At 36.5% G+C, this 20,402-nt stretch overlaps 1 protein-coding gene and 1 non-coding gene across 5 annotated transcripts in view; both read left to right on the top strand.

The window, feature by feature from the left end:
* Window positions 1-20,402, top strand: part of LOC132606033 (probable magnesium transporter NIPA9) — a 40,032-nt gene that overhangs the window by 7,090 nt on the left and 12,540 nt on the right. For all 4 annotated transcript variants that reach the window (XM_060319327.1, XM_060319329.1, XM_060319328.1 and 1 more), the window contains 7 exons: window positions 1,274-1,372; window positions 1,537-1,666; window positions 4,193-4,281; window positions 5,927-5,983; window positions 6,064-6,122; window positions 18,866-18,986; window positions 19,250-19,398. In XM_060319327.1, coding sequence (XP_060175310.1) covers window positions 1,274-1,372; window positions 1,537-1,666; window positions 4,193-4,281; window positions 5,927-5,983; window positions 6,064-6,122; window positions 18,866-18,986; window positions 19,250-19,398 — 704 coding nt within the window. The remainder of the gene's footprint in view (window positions 1-1,273; window positions 1,373-1,536; window positions 1,667-4,192; window positions 4,282-5,926; window positions 5,984-6,063; window positions 6,123-18,865; window positions 18,987-19,249; window positions 19,399-20,402) is intronic.
* On the top strand, window positions 15,585-15,689 carry LOC132608401 (U6 spliceosomal RNA). The gene has a single exon (XR_009570327.1). It is a non-coding gene; the product is annotated as a U6 spliceosomal RNA (small nuclear RNA).

The following is a 20,402-nucleotide window of genomic DNA, read 5'->3' as shown; positions in this document are numbered from 1 at the left end:
TATTATCTGGGTGGGAATTTTCTGGTATGTAGATGTAGCCAATAACAGTTTTTTAGGCTTTTGTATTTTCATTTCCTTTTGGCAACACTGACATACCTGATGTGTAATTGAATCTAGGATGATAATTTAATAGTTAGTTAATCAAATGTCTTTAATTGAATGGTAGTAGAGAATCATGCGGTCTCAGGTTCAAATACTAGCAAAAGTAGTTGGTGATTTCTCTCTATCTGTCTAGGCCTTGGTGGATAGAGTTATCCGGTAGATCAATGTAGCGGAGCTGAGGATGCTCAGATGGATGTATGGGCATACTAGGAGGGATATGATTAAGAACGAAGTGGTACGGGACAAAGGAGTGGCCTCTGTGGCAGACAAGATGAGAGAAACGAGGCTGAGATGGTTCGCTCATGTGAAGAGGAAGTGCGAGGATGCGCTAGTGAGGAGGTGTGAGAGGTTGGCTATAGCAGGAACTAGGAGAGGTAGAGATAGGCCGAAAAATAACCCGGGGGGGGGGGGGGGGTAGGGGGTAGGGGGAGTGATTAGACAGGACATGGCCCAACTCTAGTTGACTGAGGGCATGACCTTGGATGGAAAGGTATGGAGGTCGAGGATTAGGGTAGATGGTTAGTAGATAACATAGTGTTGTCATACTTTTAGTGGTAAGATTCAGGTAGTCGCGTACTTTCTTTTTCGCTAATGTGTATTGATAGCTGTTACTGCATTTATTTGTACATTTGCTATTTTGTTCTCTCTTTTCTTTCCTACATTCCTGCATTACATTTCTTTTGAGCCGAGGATATATCGGAAACAACCTCTCTGCCCCGCAAAGGTAGAGGTAAGGTCTGCGTACATCCTACCCTCTCCGGACCCCACTCGTGGGATTACGCTGGGTATGTTTTTGTTGCTATACATGTGCTGGTGAGAGGTAGCAGGTACCCCGTAGAATTAATCGAGGTGCGCACAAACTGGCCGGACACTATGTTCATATTGAAAATGTCTTTAATTGGATGGTACTTATCAACCAAAAAGAGGAACGCCTTTTGTCGAATAATTTTGGAGCGTGAATGCCGAATATTGTATTTGAAATACTGTGAATATTCTTATGGTTGGCTATCTCTAGTATTATGCAGACATCATCTCTTTCTTGCCCTTTACGTCTTTGTTGAAGCATGTTGTACTCCCAGCAGCTATCCTGCTTACCTTTAATTTTATGAACTCGGTACATTTCTTCTATGAAACACGACTACTTCGAAAGCTTCATGATCTCTGTCTACAGGTGATTAAAGCTTATGCTTTCAACAAGCCATGGATCTTTGGTTTACTTATGGATTTGTTTGGAGCAGTCTTGATGTTGCGAGCACTATCTCTAGCCCCAGTAAGTGCATTTCTAGCAAGCTTTCTCTTATGCATGTTTAGGGAATTGAACTTGATAGTTTGAAAGTAAATCCATTAATAGAGAAACCCTAAACATAATGTTCCTTTCTTATATTGATTGCTAGACGAATCCTTCACACTTACCTTTTCAATGATATATTCCAGGTATCGGTCATTCAACCAGTTTCTGGCTGTGGACTTGCTATACTTTCAGTATTTTCCCATTTTTATCTAAAGGAGATCATGAACGTTATTGATTGGATAGGAATTACCTTGGCAGGCATTGGCACCATAGGTAATGTAAGTCCCTTAATGCTTTGTATTATTCGTTAAAAGAACTATAAGGCTATGGAAAACAAAGAAACAGTTCATTTTCCTCTATATTGCTAAGCATGATGTTACTGGAGACCTTTATGCGTACAGGGAGGAATTCATCTGTTTACAGTGATTACTTTAGCTAGTCATTGTTCCATGGGAGGAAGTAGTTGACAAGAGGATCGTGCAGCCACACACCAGGTTATCCTGGTTGGAGTTGAGTGTTGTTTTGTTAGAGGATTACTATTATCGGTCCTTGCTTCTCTTGATATTTGGCATCTAATCGATCTGTTCTCTTACTATTAGTATTCAGAAAATTTGGTTCCTTCTGATCAATCTACTTACTTTCCTTTTGTTCAAGCACCAATGCTGTTAATCTGTCTTATTTTTGGTTAGCTTATAATTTGACTTTGGGACCTCATAGAAAAGCAAAGAGACTGAAATCTGATCAAATGGTAGGTGACGCGATTACCTGTACGGTTTTAAAAAGTTTGGCCTGGTCCTAAATTGATTTGATATTATTGTTCTGGAAGGTCTTCACGTACTATTGGTTGTGAAAAGATCACCAGTTTGGCAATCTCAAGAAAGAACAGATCTGTTTGTTACTCTTTCAATTCCTTACGATGCTTTTGGCTGAACCAGTGGCTATATAGACTCAGGTTCATTCCAATGTCCTGGAATTGAGTAATCAATATAATACTGCTATCATGAGATGTGTGAAGGAAGCTCTGGCTCTAGCTATATGAAGCTAGATGAAAGAAAGAAAAGTCAGAAGCAGGGGGAAAAGGTACTGTAAACTTATCAATGAGGGTCAAATTAATATCACGGAATGTCAGGGGACTTAACATGATTTCTAAAAGGAATCTTGTTAAGAGTCTAATTGAGAAACAGAGAGCAAACTTGTATTGTTTCCGGGAAACAAAATTAGAAAAGGATGTGGATATAATGGCCGAGCAGCTATGGGCTTGTAGATGGATGAGATGTGGACATCTTGAAGCGGAAGGTAGCAGTAGTGGAATACTTTTGTTATGGGACAGTAGAGTGTGGAAGGGGAACTGATTCCAAAAGGCTGTTATTCAATTACTTATAGTTTTGAATCAGTGCAGCAATCTTTATGTGGTGTCTAACAGGAGTGTACGCACCAGAATGGAAAGGAAATTACGCTGGGAGGAGATTTCAGCATTCGGAGGTTTATGTGAGGGTCCATGGGTATCCTGTGGTGATTTCAACACTAACAGGTTTATGTATGAAAGAAGGAAATGCAACAGGATCACTAATGCAATGACTGACTTCTCAGATAGAAGACATGGAGCTCTTCGATCCACCATTGTATAGGGGCAGATTTACCTGTTTCAGAGGGATCAATCACCCTAGCACAGCTAGGCTTGACAGATTCTTTTTCTCTGTGAATTTCAGATCACACCCCACTACCTTTTGAGTATGGAAATTGGGAGCAAAATAGAGCTTCTTTTAATTTGAAAATTGGTGGTTAGTGGTGGAGGGATTTAATAATCTATACAACAATGGTGATCAGCTTTTGAGGTCTCTGGTGGTTAAGATAATCAAAGAATTGAAGTTTGATGGAAGAAAAATTCGTGTTGCAAATCTATTATATTTGTGTAGAGGACTAACTTAACTTAAATGTAAAAAAGAACATGCTAAAATAATTAAAAAGTAGGCAAAAACACAAAATAAGCGCAAATATGATCCTAGAAGCTTCAGTTTTTTTCTTTGGTGAAAATAGAATTAAAAATATAAAAGCAAGCAAAATCAAAGAAGAATTGTGTTTCAGCCTTCTCTAGTACTAAGCAAATATAGGTTCACACACCATAACATGGAGTTGATTCTCTTCCACCACTTCTTTTGATGAACATCGCTGGTAACTGAGCAATAAGACAATAACACGATGACAATTCTTTGTGTTAATTGTTTAATTAGCTTGATTCTAGGACATTTTATCTCCTACCTTAATAATAGGAGATCTTATTCTATTTTATTTTATTTGATTGTAATTAGCCTTGATTGTCTTTCCTAAATTAGAGATAGGACTTATTGTATAAATATTGTAGCTCATAGGTTGTGCGGATATACTGAAATACAAGAAGACTTTCTTCTCAAAATTCTTCACTTTTGACTTTGGAAGAATGGTTTTGGCGCCAAAAGCCAAGAGTTTTACATCTTTTCCTTCTTTCTATTACTGTTGTTTCCATCCATTAGATAAAACTTTTTCCCGTTAGTTTTTGGGGTTTTGTTTAGCCGAGGACCAAAGCTTTCCGCTTTTGTTAACTTAAAGGGTGTTTTATCTTCAGTTATATCTATAATGATTGTACAAGATCAGCTTCTTGACTGCCACAAGAAATTAGTAGCTTATGGAATCAATTTGTTCTGTAATTTACTACTTCTCTTTTCTTATGGAACCTCGTTTCTATATACTGAAATGTTTCATTGGGTTGGGTTGTGAATATCAGACAAACTTTAACTTACCACTTCTTTTTTCTCTGTTCAGCTGTTGGTGCTGGAGGGGAGGAGCAGCAGGCCTCGGCTATCTCAATTTTTCATCTACCGTGGCTGGCATGTGCTGTTGCAATCTTGTTTGTAGGTATCTTATTCTATGCACAATACAAGCACACTTTAAGTTAGTTGCTTGAGAAGTTTCCCTGGTGCTTTTAAGTCTGGAGTGATTCGGTGCTTAGTTGTTTTTGTATATCCAGTTCCTATATTGTTAATTTAAGAGAAAAGATGTCTGTCCTTTCAATACCTGTTTTTCCTTAACCAAGAACAATTGCAGTAAGTTGTCACCTAAATAAGGGGTTGAATAGATGGGATAGGGAGGACGAACCACTGATAGCATCTTGCAGCTGCTTTTTTCAGATTGATATACAAGTAGTTTGGCGTGGAACTTTTTTCATGAGAAGCTTGTTTTGTCAAGCGTCAAATTTTATGCTCCTTGTGATTGCTAAAAAATGCAAAAATGCAAAAAAAAAGATTTATTTGATGAAATTGAACTTCTTCAAGCATTCCATAACACCATCATCACCACTTCTTTCGCTCTTTTTTCCTTCTAGTTTTTGTTGTTTCTTTACATGTTAGAAGTACTTTTCATGTTAAATGTTAAAATGAGAATTGACATACTTTACCTTATCAAACCAAAAAAAAAAAAAAAAAAAAAAAAAAGAAAAAGAAAGAAAAGAAAAAAAGAAGAAAAAACTTGCAAATTACATTGAAGTCACCAATTGTTTATCATGTCAGCACTTCAAGTTCCTAGGTTTTTATTATAGCCCTTTGTGTATGAAGAGAGTAACACCTCATAACTAATAACTTTGGTGGCTAATCAGGTTGAGGTGTATTTCGACGTCTATAATCGTCATGGCTTTGCTTTTTTCTTAATTTCTGTCTTCTCTTCTTCATTCTTATCTGTCTTTTTCATGTGTAACTGTTTTTTACCCTTCAACCAGAAGTGGTGGCTTAGATCTCGTCTATAGTTTACTTGAAAGCAAAGAATATCAGAACATAATGTAAGTCCCTATGTAACTCTCTGAAGAACTCAATCTCAAACAGAAATCTAGTTTGTGTCTTAAATAGCGAACAACTAAAGATTGAGGTATGTAATGATAACACCTATAAATAGGTTCGTTTAGTAATGGTCCTTTTTCTTTACAAACGTCCTAGATGTTGGTACAGTTGATCCAAGTAGTCAGGCCCTTTAGTGTTTTCTGCGACTGAAATAGATGGTCATATAAATGTAGGATCAGTCATGTCCTCTCAAACATTCTGATCGTTTTTCCAGCTTATGACTATTTTAGGGACACAGGTTGCCGACATCTGTACGCAATACAAAATATATTTTGATGTCAGTTTCCTGGATAACTGGTCCTACAAGAGAATGTATTTGACGAAGGGAGGAGATATTATCCATCTAAATTTAGTGAAGGAGACCGCTTGGTGCTATCTGTTAATACTCTTTTCGGAGACTGCTGTTACAGGCTCGTTGTTCTAATAGCTTTAGAAGAGAACAATTAACTTGGTTTCTCATGCCCACTGGCCACTGCAATGCTGAATAACTTTCTTCACTGCAAGATTCTTACTACTTGGGTTGTACAATACTTTTTGATTGATTTGTACTTGTACAGTTCTTTTACGAAATATCCACGTTTAGTTTTGAGCTATTAGAGCTGAAGGAGTATTTGAATGCTTTTGTACTTTTAGAATTTGATGACCTTATACTCTTCAATAAATATAGGTACTCCTTAATGGATGGCTTCGCATTTATAGACGCCAGCGAAGAGAACAAGAGCTGGTATGAGTTTTCCACTGAGCTCTTACATATGATGCTCTTGAACATGCCTGACGCTATATGCAAATTTTTCCCCAATGCAGATGCAATATGAAGTAATTGAGGAAATTATTTATGGACTGGAATCTGGGATTTTGTTTGGGTACCACTTCTTCTCTTATACTTATCTTTTGCTTGTCTTGATAATAGGAGCAGCTTATTTCTTGATTGTTGCAGCTGGCCCTAAACTGCAGAAACCTCATACACTAGATTACCCTTTAACGACGGTCACATTTATAGATGGAATTTTGTATTGATGCATGCTAAATGAGAGTGGACTACTACCAGACCCCTTTTGTCACTGCTTATATCAGAGCGAGTAGGCTTGTTTTAGATATTATTTACAAAAACTACGCCTCAGTCCCACACAAGTTGGGGTTGGCTATACAATTCTACACTTCTTCATTTAAGCTCATTTCGTATCATCACCATAGTAAATAAAATAAAAGTGAAAAATAAGATAATAATAATAATAATAATAATAATAATAATAATATGGATCGTTTGTCCCATTGTGTCGTATCTTTAGCTAAGTCAGCATTGATACTAATTTCTAAGTCTGCATTGATACTAAGGAGAAGTTTTAAGTTAAATTATCCAGACTGGGGGTTTTTCGGGTAAACATGGCCGGAAATTGCTCAATAGGGGAAGATAGCATATTTTACAACTACGGTTTTTAATCCTACGAGATCATCAGTTGTAAAAATAGAGTGGAAAGTTGGTTCAAGTGGGTGGAACGCAGTCGGAATTTAATGAGAAGAGTCAAGGTGGGCATTAAAGTCCTGAGGTGGTTAATATCAGTATTTATTGAAGCATCAAGAGTAAAGGGGAAAGCAGTAAAGAGGTGGAACATGAAGGACCACTTCTCTGAATTTTATTGCACTCTTAAATACGACGAAAGCAGTTAGATACATCAGTTTCATAGCTATACAAGGACAAAGCAAAGCAGTAATTATTGCACAAGAAACAACATTTAATGGAGGTTGGGAGAACATTGCTCATAAAATAGCGAAATTCATCTACGAGCCAGAGAAGGAATAGGAGGCGCAGGAAAACCCTATAAAGCTTCTCGAGTCTTCATACTTAGAATCTTTCAACAGAAGTAGATGGTTGACGGAGGCACCAAAGCAGGCTCAGATACTGACAACAAAGGAATGCATTAAGACCACTGGAGAAACCAAACCTGCGGAACATGTTCTGAATCGTCAATGGACGTGGAAGAGAATGAAGTTGAACATCGAGTGGTGGAAACCGACGACGGGATGCTGGCCAGAAGAGATAAGAAGGGACTGGGTGTGGATCAGAATACTTGGTCTACCCATGAACATGTGGTCACCGGAGATGTTCAAGCTCATCGGAGATAAGTGTTTATCGAGACCGAGGAGGAGACTTCTCTTAAAACTCACCTACACTGGGCTTGGATTAAAGTAAAGGGGGATGGGAAGAAAGTACTGAAGGAGATCGAGATATCCAGTGCGGACTTGTATTCACGATTCCTGTGTGGTGCGAGACGCTGATGACAGTGCGATCTGAAGAAGGGAGGAGAGAGGAGAAGTCCTTTAATCCATTGGATAATAAAGGACAAGAGGCTGTTTTAGTGAAAGAATTGGAGAAATTTAAGGAAGGGCACGTGGGTACCTCCGCAGATGGGGAAAATTCAATTTTATGGACACGTGGCACAGATGAAAGAGAAAAAGGGCCACTTCATGCCATTGCGGGCCAAACAGAACAAGAGCTTATTGATGAAATGGCTGTGAAAGTTTGCAACAAATGAAAACTTACTGTGGAAGGAGGTGATCATTGCAAAATATGGGATGGAAGATAAATGGATGACAGAGGTGGTGAATACTCCATATGGATGCACTATATGGAGATCCATTAGAAATCGCTGGCCATTGGTTTTGACCAGATCAAACTTCAAAGTTGGGAATGGACTGAAGGTATCCTTTTGGAATGACAAATGGCGTGGTCAAGAATCTCTGAAGCACCTATATCCAGATCTCTACATCTTAAGCCAAGCTCAACAGGCTACAGTGGCTGACATGTGGACAGGTCAGGGTTGGAATTTAGAATTTAGAAGATACTTGAATGACTGGGAAATGCCAAGGATAGCAGACTTCTACAACACAGTTGTTCACGTTAACAACTTAACAGAGTAGAGTAATACTCTGGTATGGAAACTTGACGGCAAAGGGTGCTTCACTGTCAAATCTGCATACAGAGATTTGAACGAAGACAGTTTCAAAAAGAAATACTCAGGTGGAAGGGTGGCCTTGGAGGATGATTTGGAGAACAAAAGTACCTTACAAGGTAAATTGTTTCTCCTGCCTCTTAGCAAAAGAGGCAGTACTGACTCATGAGAATTTGAACAAGAGAGGCTTCCAACTATGCTCTAGGTGTTACCTATGTGGAGAACAAGCAGAGGCAGTCAACCATCTCTTTCTGCATTGCAAGTGGACAAAGCAGCTTTGGCAGACCTTTGTCAAGACGAGGAAAATCAAATGGGTGAAACCAGGTAACATAAAAGAGCTGATGAAGTGTTGGAACAGAGATGGAAATGCAGCAAACGAGAAGGAGAGATGGAAGATTGTCCTAGCAAGTATATGGTGGACAATTTGGAAGGAGAGAAATCAGAGATGGTTTATCAAAAGAAATTGATACTAAGGATTTATAGGTCCTTCAAGACAACTTCGGTCCATGTGATTTTAAGGCTATCCGGTTCCCTTTTAACACTTTCACTTAACATAGTTCCACACATAAGGACCGGTGCATCCGTATGTCAACGCAGAACATGTCCAAACCATCTCAAGGGACCTTCTTGGATCTTATCCTCGATGCGTGCTGCTTACTAGAGGTGGCAAATGGGCGGGTCGGGTCGGATATGGCGGGTCGAAAATGGGTTAGCTGACAACGGGTAAAATATCTGACCCACCCATATTTGATATGGATAAAAAATGAGTTAACCAACTGATAAAATGGATATCCATTGCTTCTTACATGTGATGTGAGTTTCCTTTCTTCAATCTGCCTTCTTCTCTTTCTTATTTTTTTTTATCCTTTTCATTTCTTCCGATCAATTATGGTTCTTAGCTTTTGGTTTTTTTAAAAATGTTCTACAACTATTAGTTTATCTTAATAGCTGTAACATGCAATAATTTATCTTGTTTTTTAGATTACTAATTCCACTTTTCATAAATACTGTTTGTTGTTACTCTATCTATCCTATTTTATTTAGCACATTTTTCTTTTTAGTATGTCCCAAAAAGAATGTCACCTTTCTTTATTTTGTAAATAATTTAACTTTAAAATGTTCATTTTACCCTTAATCACATTACTTTTTAGCTACAAAAATTTATATAACTTGCTGCACAGTACACAAGTGTTAGAAAATCTCTCATTTATTCATTCTTTCTTAAAATCCGTGTACAGTGTAACATCTCCATGCAAGAATTTCTTGTTCCTTTATGGAATACAAGTCTATATTGGTGCCCAAATGCAACTTTTTTTAAAAAGGTGCCCAAATGTAACACCTTCTTTCATGTTACAAATTGCCACGACCCAAACTTTGATAGCCGTGATGGCAGCTACTCCCAACCTGATAGGTAAGCCAAATTAATTCTCAACCAATTCATTTAAGTTATTTATGCGGAAAGTAAAGTGATAACAGAAAACTAGCCCTAGTGAAGTCTTTTACTAAAAAACGAAGTGCAGAAATACAAATACCACCCAAGACTGGTGTAATGTGTACAAGAGCTATTAAGAATACTAATACAAGTGTGGATCGACCAAATACACTGTCCGGAATGTAAGAGAGACAGAAATAAATAAAGGTAGAAATGGACTGGCATTGCAGATCATCTAGGCAACTCACCACTAGATCTCTCGAATCAAGACTCAGACCACTTCGCGGAACCCACTCGTATTCATAACAAAATCTGCACCACAAGAGTGCAGCAAGTGTAGTATGAGTATATGAAGCACGTGTACTAAGTATATCTCATAGACCGACAACTAAAGAAGTTGTGTCGAAGTATTAGGAAAGTCTCTTTAATCTTACCAGTTACGTTAACTCCGAACTAGTGTTGTCAAAGGTGCGCTTAAAGCACGCTTAAGCCCTGAAGCAAGGCTCAAAACATGTTGAGCGCTTCACCTTGCTTTATTTGCGCTTCAGTGTCATCAACATGGCTCTAAGACATACTTTTCATCGATAATGAGCCTCTCTTGAAGAGGTGACACTAGATAATTGATATTTCACTTTATCGTAATGTTTTACAATTTCGTTATCCATATATTTGTTGTGCATGCTTATTATCATTAGTCTTGGACTAAACATATATATATATATATATATTTGTATGTTTTCACCATTGAGCCTTTTTTCATTAAAGCCCACACTTTATTAGCGCTTTGCGCTTAAAGCTCCACCTGACCTTAGAGCTTTTTTGCCCTTTTCGCTTTTAATAACACTGCTCCGAACCGAACCATTTACCAGGTAAAGAATGTAAAAGTACCAAGTAAAAGTGAATAAAGAAATGCAATGCAATGCAATATGCTCTCGTATACACATAGAGCTCCACCAGACTGTACGGGAGATGTGACCCATGGGGGACTGCTAAATCCATATACCACCTGGAATACCAGATCTCCTAGTTCACATCGGGCAACCGACCTTAAAAGGCCAAAATATCATGCAACCGATCATATGAGGCCAAAATGTCCATCAACGGACCATTTAGGCCTAGTAACCATTACTTACCTTCAAATCTCATTCTCTCAGATCATATAGAGCCAAATCAATGCACATGCATGATACAACATATAAAAGAGTGAACATCTCAGTAATCCAGACTTAATAGCCAACAAGTTCAAGTAAGTTCACAATTTACCAGTTTCCAAAAAAAAAAGTTCAAGTAAGTTCATCAGTAATCCAAGTTGAAGTAAGTTCATCAACATGTTTATCATAAGTACGAGATTTCTTTGAGTACTAAATACAATTAAATAGTTAAGTATAAGAATGTAGCACAAAAAAGCTAATGCCCACATGCTTTGGCATTTTTGGGTCACGACCCTCAACTACATAGTAAACTATCACTCATATCATAGCACCGGTACTCGTCCCAATGCTCGTCATATCATGGATACGAGACCCCTTGTGATGCCCTTACCCCTTGTTAATAAGCTTATTTTTATTATCTTTATCGAAAACGTCCTTCAAACGAAGTCTAGAAGTCTTAACATACCTCAAAAAGCCGAACAAACCAAGAAAATCGCCTTTCCTTTCAGGAGTACCTCCGAACGCTCCAAAACTATCAAATACATAATCTACATGAGTATACGAGCCCGTAGACATCCATATTGCTATGGTGTTAACTCGGGTCCAAAAAGGCACCCCAAAAGCAAATGTCGAGCTCTGAAGGTCAAAAATTTAATTTCATCACAGAATTAGGTTACCCATAGGTCCTAAATCTAAAAAAAATCATTCAATTTCTTCCACGAATCGCTCAAATCAAGGATTTACCATTTCTCAACTTTTGGGCTTAAAACATGGATAAAAATGATAACCAAAGGAAATAATCATGAGGAAATACCAAAATAAAGGTTAAATACTTACCCCCTTTCCAAAACGAGAAGAATGCCGTGAAAATCACCCAATTTCGAGCTCTAGAACTCCAAATATGCTAAAAAACAAAATCTGATCTGTCCATTCAAAACACCGTTTGAACAATTTTCTTCGTCGCTATCGCAGACACCCATCACGATCGCGAAGGGTAAACTTTGCATTGAAACTTTTAAACGTGTGTCGAGTAACAGGTTGGTGAGTATCGGATAGTAAAAAAATAACAAATTTAAGCAGGATTTAGTTTTTAATATATTTGACAACAACATAAAAATTATACTAAATATGGTTTCTGCAAAATTGGAAAAAATAAAAATGTGTTTCTATGAATCAACGCAATGGCTATTATCATACATTTATCACCATTTAATATTCAATATATATTTGTATTCTTAAAAGTTAACCGTTAAATGGATTGTTTTTTTATGCATATTCAAATATTGTCGAAATTAATATTTCAAAATTCTTAGCCACTATAGTTAATTAAAATTTTACATCTTTTATTTAAAATGTTCGCTTGTTTCAATCTTTAATTTTTTACATCCATAATATTTTTTAAAGAGATTGTATTATTATTATTTTTTACCTTCTTGATCACTAAAATTTGTAAGCAATCACATTTGTTGGTACTCTATGATTTTTTTTTTTTATAAAATTAGTAAGCAATCACATATGGTGTTACTCTAGTCTCTATGATCATTTTTTATGATATTACTTAAAATCTTCAACTAAATTATTCTCCTAATACCAAAGTTTGACTCGAAAAAAATTGGTCAGCATAAAATCAGAGCCATAAACTTCACATATTTTAATCTAACTTGGTATCTAGTCCGTCCTCATTTAATTTCATGTCAAAAATTGCTAATGGTGACTACTAAGAATCCTCTAATTCAAACTATTAATTTTTTTTATAGAATCTAAAGTTCCCCCTATAAATAGGAGCTAATCCTAGGCAAAGGAACATACCATTACAACAAAGCCATTTGATCCCATATCCAAACAAACACATTTCTCCTCCTTTTCCTCCTCTTTGGCCGTGATTGGAAAGAAAGTGAAGCTTGCTTTGAAAAATGCTCAAGAACTCAACACCTTTGTGATGTTGATATTGCTACTATCGTATAGGTCTCTTCCCGCTTCAGTTGATGGAAAAGCATTAAATGGGGCAAGGAAGGGGAAGAGACAGTGTTAGCTACAATCTCTGCCCTTAGCTTAGCTAAAAGGATAAAGTGAAGCTCCATAACTTTATAGTGCTTACCACAATGAACCTGAGGTATTTCCAATCTTGGTGTTATTATCAATACATTTACAAATTTAGGGGGCTGTCGGAGTTGGAGCAATCAAAAAACACGGTGACACTAGAAGTGTTTACGAAGCAGAGGATTAAGGAGTTGGAGCAACAACTGCGGAAGGTAAAGAAGGAGAATAGTGTGAAGGAGTTAATAAACAAGATGCATGAAGAACAATAACTCCTTCACCGTATTCTCCTTCCGCAATTGTTCCTCCAACTTCTTAATCCTCTGCTTGGTGAACTCTTCTAGTGTCGCCATGTTTTTTGATTGTTCCAACTCCGAAGCATGCTAAACTTTGTAAAAGTATTGATAACAACATCATGATTTGGAAATACCTCTGGTTTATTGTGATAAGCACTATAAACGACGGTAGCAATATTTATATCACAAAGGGTGCTTAGTTCTTGAGCTTTTTTTCAAGAACTCTTTCCGTCTTTTCTTGTACAAGGCTTTCCTCTCAGTGATACTTCCAGTCAAGGCTTAAGTCATCGTTGACCCCTTAAAGTTGTCCACATAATTCACTTAGACACCTCAAACTAGACTTGTACCTATTGAAGTGTCCGTCTATCGTCTGTTTTTTTCTCAAAGCATTAGTGTTGTGAAAGGCGCTCGCCTTATGCCTTTTGGCGTGAGGCGTGGCAAGGCGAGCCTGCATCGCCATGGACAGCCAAGGTGTGGCATTTCCTAAAAGGTGAGGCTATGGTGTATGGCGACTAAGGCGTCGCCTTTTGATTTTTTTTTTTTAAAAAAGTTGGCTGACTTTTTTAAAACAGAACAAAATAAAGAGACAATGTAATGTTAACACTCTTGTGGTTGAAGAATTTGGAATCTTGAAGAAGAATAGATGTTGCTTCGTTATAATTTGGTTAATGCTAACACTCAGGGACCTTATGACTTATTAACTATCTAGTTGGAGACTTTTAGACTTTAGTATCAACTATCAACTATCTACTTTTAGTTTTTCAATTGAAATATTTGCTAGTATTTTGTTGAGTATTTGAGTTTTTGGGTATTTATATATGCATATTTAATATTTTCATTTTTTTTTTTTGGTAATTCTCGCCTCGCTTCTAAAAGGCGCACGCCACGCCTCGCCATGAGGCGTGAGGCGAGCCCTTGTCGCCATCCTAAACACTGCTAGATACTCTAATAGTTATTTTTGCCTTTATTACTGTTGTTGTTGTTAGTGTGGTTTCCAAAAACGATCTTTTTGCTTAAAAAAGTCTAAAAAATAGTATATAGATATATTGGTTAAATTCTAGTTACGAACTTTCTACTGTAGACGAATAATAATGCATCGATCTAAAATTGATAATGAATTAAAACAATAAAGAAGATTCATTACTCTGTTGGCTTTATTTATGTAAGAAGTGCAAGTGGTTTGTTTTATGTTAATTGTGATCTAGAATTGGTTTCTGCACTCCAAAACTTAAAATTGTATCCAGACATTTATGTTTTACTTTCTTTTTTTCTCTTTTATTCTCCTTTCGAGAAGTTGAGAAATTCGTTCCACTTACGATGTCTGTTGGAAGAAATTAATGTATCCCTGCATCAGAAATATGCTTTTCTTGTTTACTTAGCATTTGAAAGGCACAAATATTAAAAAAAAAAAAAAAGATGCCAAAAAAAGGGTTGAGGAAAGATGATAAAACGTTAGTAAGTGAAATCTGAACCATAACAATTAATAATAGTCTAAATTTGGTGAAAATTAAACATAAATATATAGATACTCTAAGATTGCCTAGGCATGTCGGCCAAGGCTATAAAGTCGTTGAATACATCAATATAGCGTGTGTGGGGCCCGGAACATCTAAGGGTATCACAAACATGTCATTGCCTCAAACTTCCGCTGCCTAAAAGGTTGTAGTCCCTCTATATGTACCATATTGTAACTTGGAATAGAGGAAGTAGTTCAACATGACTCTTTTACAATTTAAATAGAAGAAAAATGTCCCTACAAAGATCTCCTGTATTTTCTTTTCAGATATCTTACGTATAAAAATAAAGATCTTTTAAAAGGTCTGACATAAACTTTTAAAGATGTAATGGCCACACAACCAATTGACTTAATCAAATGACTCTTTCTCCAGTTTCTTATACTTTCTACTTTACCATTATGGAGTCATGGACAGAGAAAATCAAGAACTTTTGGTTCTCAATTCTCCTACAAGATTATATATACATTCTAAGATGTACTCATTAATATCCCGAAGTAAATCTAGTCCAAAAAGTTTGATGCTTTAAAGTTATAATTATGATCAACTGAAGAAAATGCACGTTCATTTCACTTGTGTGGATTTATTGATCTATTTCCATCAAATATATCATTTAAATAGTTTCTATAAGGCTCGATCTCTATCAAAATATTCCTAGGGTTGCAAGAAAGGTCAAATTTTTGGTAGTTATTCTCTTTTATTTTAAGACCGCGAGCCGCTCTTGTAGTGCTAGAGGAATTCAACAATTAGAGATTAGAGTAAGGGAGTTCCAAAAAAAAAAAAAAATATATAATCACACCTTAATTAAATCATAGTTACAGTTTGTCATATTTGATAGTGCAATATAGATCTCATGAATTATTAGAGAGTTTTAGGAGCACTATGACCAAATTAAAAAATAAATAAATTAGATCGGTCTTTATTGGTCATTGAAGTGACTTTGATTCCCCCTTTGGGACATCCGATCAACATTGTAACGATATAAAGAAGATCAGCATGGCTCCTGCAAAAGGATGACACACGTAAATTGAGAAATGGTTCACATTTTAAAGAAAAAAGAACAGTAGCTTCGACTATAATTCTCTCTACCTTTTCCCAACCAATACAGAAAAAGAGTGAATAGTAACGAAAGACAGACAAGATCCTCACAAAATACCATTCCATGTATCTATCATATCATAGCGCACTTAGTACTTATAGCACATGTCTAGAGATTATTAGAGAAATAGGAAAACATAATTTAAGAAGAAAGAATTTTTCATGAAAAGTAGTTGTCCTTGAAAAAATACCCTCGTATATTCTTTAGAGGGTTACAAGCAATTTTCTTCAGGATTCAACCAAGTCTCAGTATACTTCAAACTTACTCTAATGAAAGTTCAAACATATGCAAGATATTTTCTGCTATGTATGATATTATGAGATATATTACAAACTAGTGGAGGATTGTTGAGTTAGTTTGTAATATTTGGAGGTCTTAAATTAAACATACATATCTATTCGTGAAAGGAAATGACTACTCTGAAAAGTTTTCTCAAAGTTCTATATGTCTGTTTAATTTAAGACCTCCAAATATTACAAACTAACTCAACAATCCTCCACTAGTTTGTAATATATCTCATAATATCGTGTATACCAGAAAGTATCTTGCATATGTTTGAACTTTCATTAGAGTAAATACATTAGTATATATACTTTAACGTCTGACGAAGTTGATGGTATCCTAAGATTTGAACCACAATTCATAATGTGCAACTGAAAGTATCACACACATAATATCATTTAGAAGCTAAGTAACTCATTATTTTGCTCTTAATACTTTTATGGTCATGCGTTCAATCCTGATTTCGTGAATATTTACAAGACCTAACCCTTCAGATCTGATTTGAAGCGGCGCCGTGTCGCTCCCAAATACACACGCAAGTATACGTGGTCGCTAAATAATATAGGATTGAAGTCCAAATATCGTACCCACAGAGACTTATACGATTGACCGTCTAATTCGAATTCAACTTGTAACTATTCAAGGGAGTAAAAAAATGTTGATTTTATTGTAACTAAAGTTTGATGGAGAGAAATCAGTCATAATGACTTGGATTTTAAGAGAGTTTTATCTGATGAGAGACAGATCCAGGGTTATGGCAATTGACAATCCAATTGAGCATTTTAATCGCTCTAACTATTAATTTCCTGGGTTTCTAGTTGACGGGTTAATATTTACTTTATGAGTATCCCTCGGATTGCTCACAAATCTATTTAAACTACTCTAATGCCTATATCTCTATGGTCATCAAAAAATAGTGAGAACACATTTAAATCTCCGTATTCAACTAAGCGAGGCTAAGGGTATATCTCTATCCTCAATAGCGAAAAAATCACCCTCAAGAGAATCACGAACAAGCTCTACTTGTTCTTATCACTCACACAAATCCTTTTCTCAAGTCCAATTAACGCGGCACAGATAGGGTTCAACTATGAGTCAGATACTTAAACAATTAACCCAAGAATAAATAAGCAACCCAATAATGGAAATTCAATAGCTAGAACCGATTCTCTAACTACAACTGCCATGTCAATACCACAATCCCCGAACAAGGGATTTTAGCCGCTCATGTTCAAAACAAACATCATGAGTATGTTAAGAATCATAAACTACTCGAAAGGTATTAATTGAAGTTAAACCGGTGAATCAATGTCTCCGCAACTTATTTTCTCTCCAGGAATGTCCAAGCTGCCATTTCGACGTCACAATAACCTATTTATATGGTAGGGTAATGTCTATGGTGTTTAAAACCAATTCCCGAGCGAAGTAGGAAAACCGACAGGCTCGCGCCACCCTTGTGACTCAAAGGTGACGCAACATTGCAAAATTTATTCAGCATCAGAGATTTCTCGCGCGCAAGGGTGGCGCAGCAGTGCAAAATTTTTTCAGAACCCAGGTCTCCATGGCACTGCTTCACGCCAACTTCCGTCTTCGTGCACAACACTTTCAAAACTTCTCCAAAACAAGATTCCTTCAACTTTCTCAATTGTACCTAGACATCATAAATAAAGCAGCGTAAGCTCAAATATAACACTTTCGAAACAAAGGTGCGGTTGAAGTGCTAAAAATTTGCGGAGAAATGATACAAAATATAGATTTTTGTGCCAATTATCATGCCGCTTCAATATTCATATAGGTGAAATTATGTTGTGGATGCGTTTGTTGTCAAGATGTATGCCCGAAGGGAAACCAATTAAATTAAGTATTTAATTATAATTTTAGTAGCTCTCTCTTTAGCTATGTTTATTATTCTAGAATAGGATTTTTGTTTCCTAGCTTTAAGGATTAGGCTTAGCTATTGTTATTATTCTAGAATAGGATTTATGTTTCCTAACTTTAAGGGGATTAGGTTTAGCTATTGTTAATATTCCAGAATAGGATTTATGTTTCCTAGTTTCATAAGGATTAGACTTTCTTTTGTTGTAATAAGACTCCCTATTTAAAGGGGGATTTGGGGAATAAATCAAGCGTATGTTAACCAAAAACAAGAGCTCGGAGTTCTCTCTTCCATTGAACTCTGAGGTTTTAGCTTCCCTTTAACAAGCTGAATTTATATTCAAAGTAGGTCGATCTAGGAATTCGAACAAAGGCAAGGAAAGTCGAAGTTAATTGATTTAGATTTTCATGTTCATCGTCTTGTGACTCGATCCTTCTCTAAAAGTCTAAACAAATTAGCTACTATGTCCTTGTTACTGCAGACATTTATTAATGCCAGTAAGAACAAATTCAACCTCTTTTTGTAACAATTTGCACTACGGAGTTTGTATTATGCCCCTGTTATTTCAAGCATTTAACAACTTCGTAACTCCTGATGTAACAGTATGCAGTATATTGAAATCAAAGCTCTAAAAAAGAAGCCTCGTGCTTTAGCAACACAAAGTAACTTGTTATTACCGTTGAACTTGTTAAAGTGTATATTAATTCAAAGTTGGGTTCCATAGTTCTTTTTGTTGCTTGATTAGTTTTCTTGTAGCTGGATTGTTATGAACAACTACTGCAATCATATTAATGAACTTGTATGTTTGATTGCATTGAGCAAATGTCAGTCTTGATATAGTAAGCTTGCCAAGGTCATCTTTTTCCTATGTCAAGTGTTGGTGGTTTATTTCAATCTCAAAGTGTTGGTGGTTATGTGTTTGCCCTTGCGTCTTACTACTGATAATGACTATAATATGGTTATTACAGGATTTCATCCGTGATATCAAAGATGGGATTTTTATTCTTGGAGCAGGGATTTTCCAAGTTGTTGGTGCCTGTTTGTATTTCAATAAGCATTTGTTGTAGTGCTTCTGGTTTTGTATGTCAGGTACTTCTTGTGTCAACATTATTTATTTCTGCTATTAGCACTTACCAGTGATACTGATATTGCAACTCCAAACGTATCATAATCACGATCAAGTGTTTTCTTCCCTTGTCTGGTTTTGGTCGATATCATGGCAAAGATAGATGAGATGAGGCCATGAAACCCCTATAATTCAACTTATTGTATTTTTTCCCTTCAAGAGAACTATTTTTATCCTATCTGTCTTATGAACAGTTTTCATTAAGTACTTCTATTCTTCCAAACAGACACGTGGCTTGAAGCATGGAAGGGCAATTGTAGTGTCCACATGTGCAGCTGTTGCATCAATTGTAACTGGTGTATTTGCTGGTATGTTTGCTTTGGGTGAACGGCTGCCTTCAGCACCTACATCTCGTCTCTGGCTTTTGCTTGGATGGTATGCACGACATGTTGCTTTTCTTTGCCTTTTCCCCCATTTGCCTTTTGACCTGTTACCATCTATTTTGCTTGTCAAGCTTCTTTGTTACAAGAGAGGCATGCTCTCTATGTCTTTATCTCCTTTTTCCATAAGAAACAGTTTTTTAACTGAAATACATAAGTCGAGATAAATATGGGCCGACGGTCTTTCGGAAACAGCCTCCCTACCTGCTTAGGTATAAGGTCTGCGTACACTCTATCCTCCCCAGACCCCACTTGTGGGATTACACTGGGTATGTTATTGTTGTATAGTAGTACCTCCATTTCAAAATTGAATATCTTAGTACACCCAAGGGTGTGTCCAAAGTGGTCAATGAAGTAGGTTGAAGGAAAAATATTTAGGTGGTTTTTTCCATCTGTCCAAGCCGTGTTGGACAGGGTTACCTGGTACCTGTGCCAGTAGGAGGTAGTGGTGACCCCGTGTAATTATTCGAGGTGCATGGAAGCTGGGTCTGACACGACGGTTATTAAAATGTAGAAAAATAGAATGGCTTGTTTTCACCTTACACGTTTACTAAAAGGAGAGTTTAAGACAAATGTTGAAAACATGTACTCCCTCCATTCCAATTTATGTGAAGGTGTTTGACTGGACACAGAGTTTAAGAATGAAAGTAAGACTTTTGAAACTTGTGGTCTAAAATAAACCATAGATATTGTATGGCTATAGATCATCCCATTACAAATAAAAATGAGAAGGTTTAAGTTAAATTATTACTAAATATAGAAAAGTATCATTCTTTCTGTGACTGACTAAACATTAATGGGTGTCACATAACTTGGGACACAGGGAGCATCGTTTAAGCCTCATTTGGTATCATTAAGATTAAGATGTCTGAATCTGAATGAACATTTGAATGATTAAGATGTTGTCTCTCGATCTGAATGATGAATAATTAAGACTGTTTGTTTTTCAACTGAATGATGAATAATTAAGACTGTTTGTTTTTCAACATCTGAAAGTGC

Source organism: Lycium barbarum, chromosome 8 (assembly GCF_019175385.1).
Source record: "Lycium barbarum isolate Lr01 chromosome 8, ASM1917538v2, whole genome shotgun sequence".
NCBI lineage: Eukaryota > Viridiplantae > Streptophyta > Magnoliopsida > Solanales > Solanaceae > Lycium > Lycium barbarum.
Note: the sequence above shows the minus strand (reverse complement) of the source record. Positions and strands in the feature narration are given on the sequence as shown.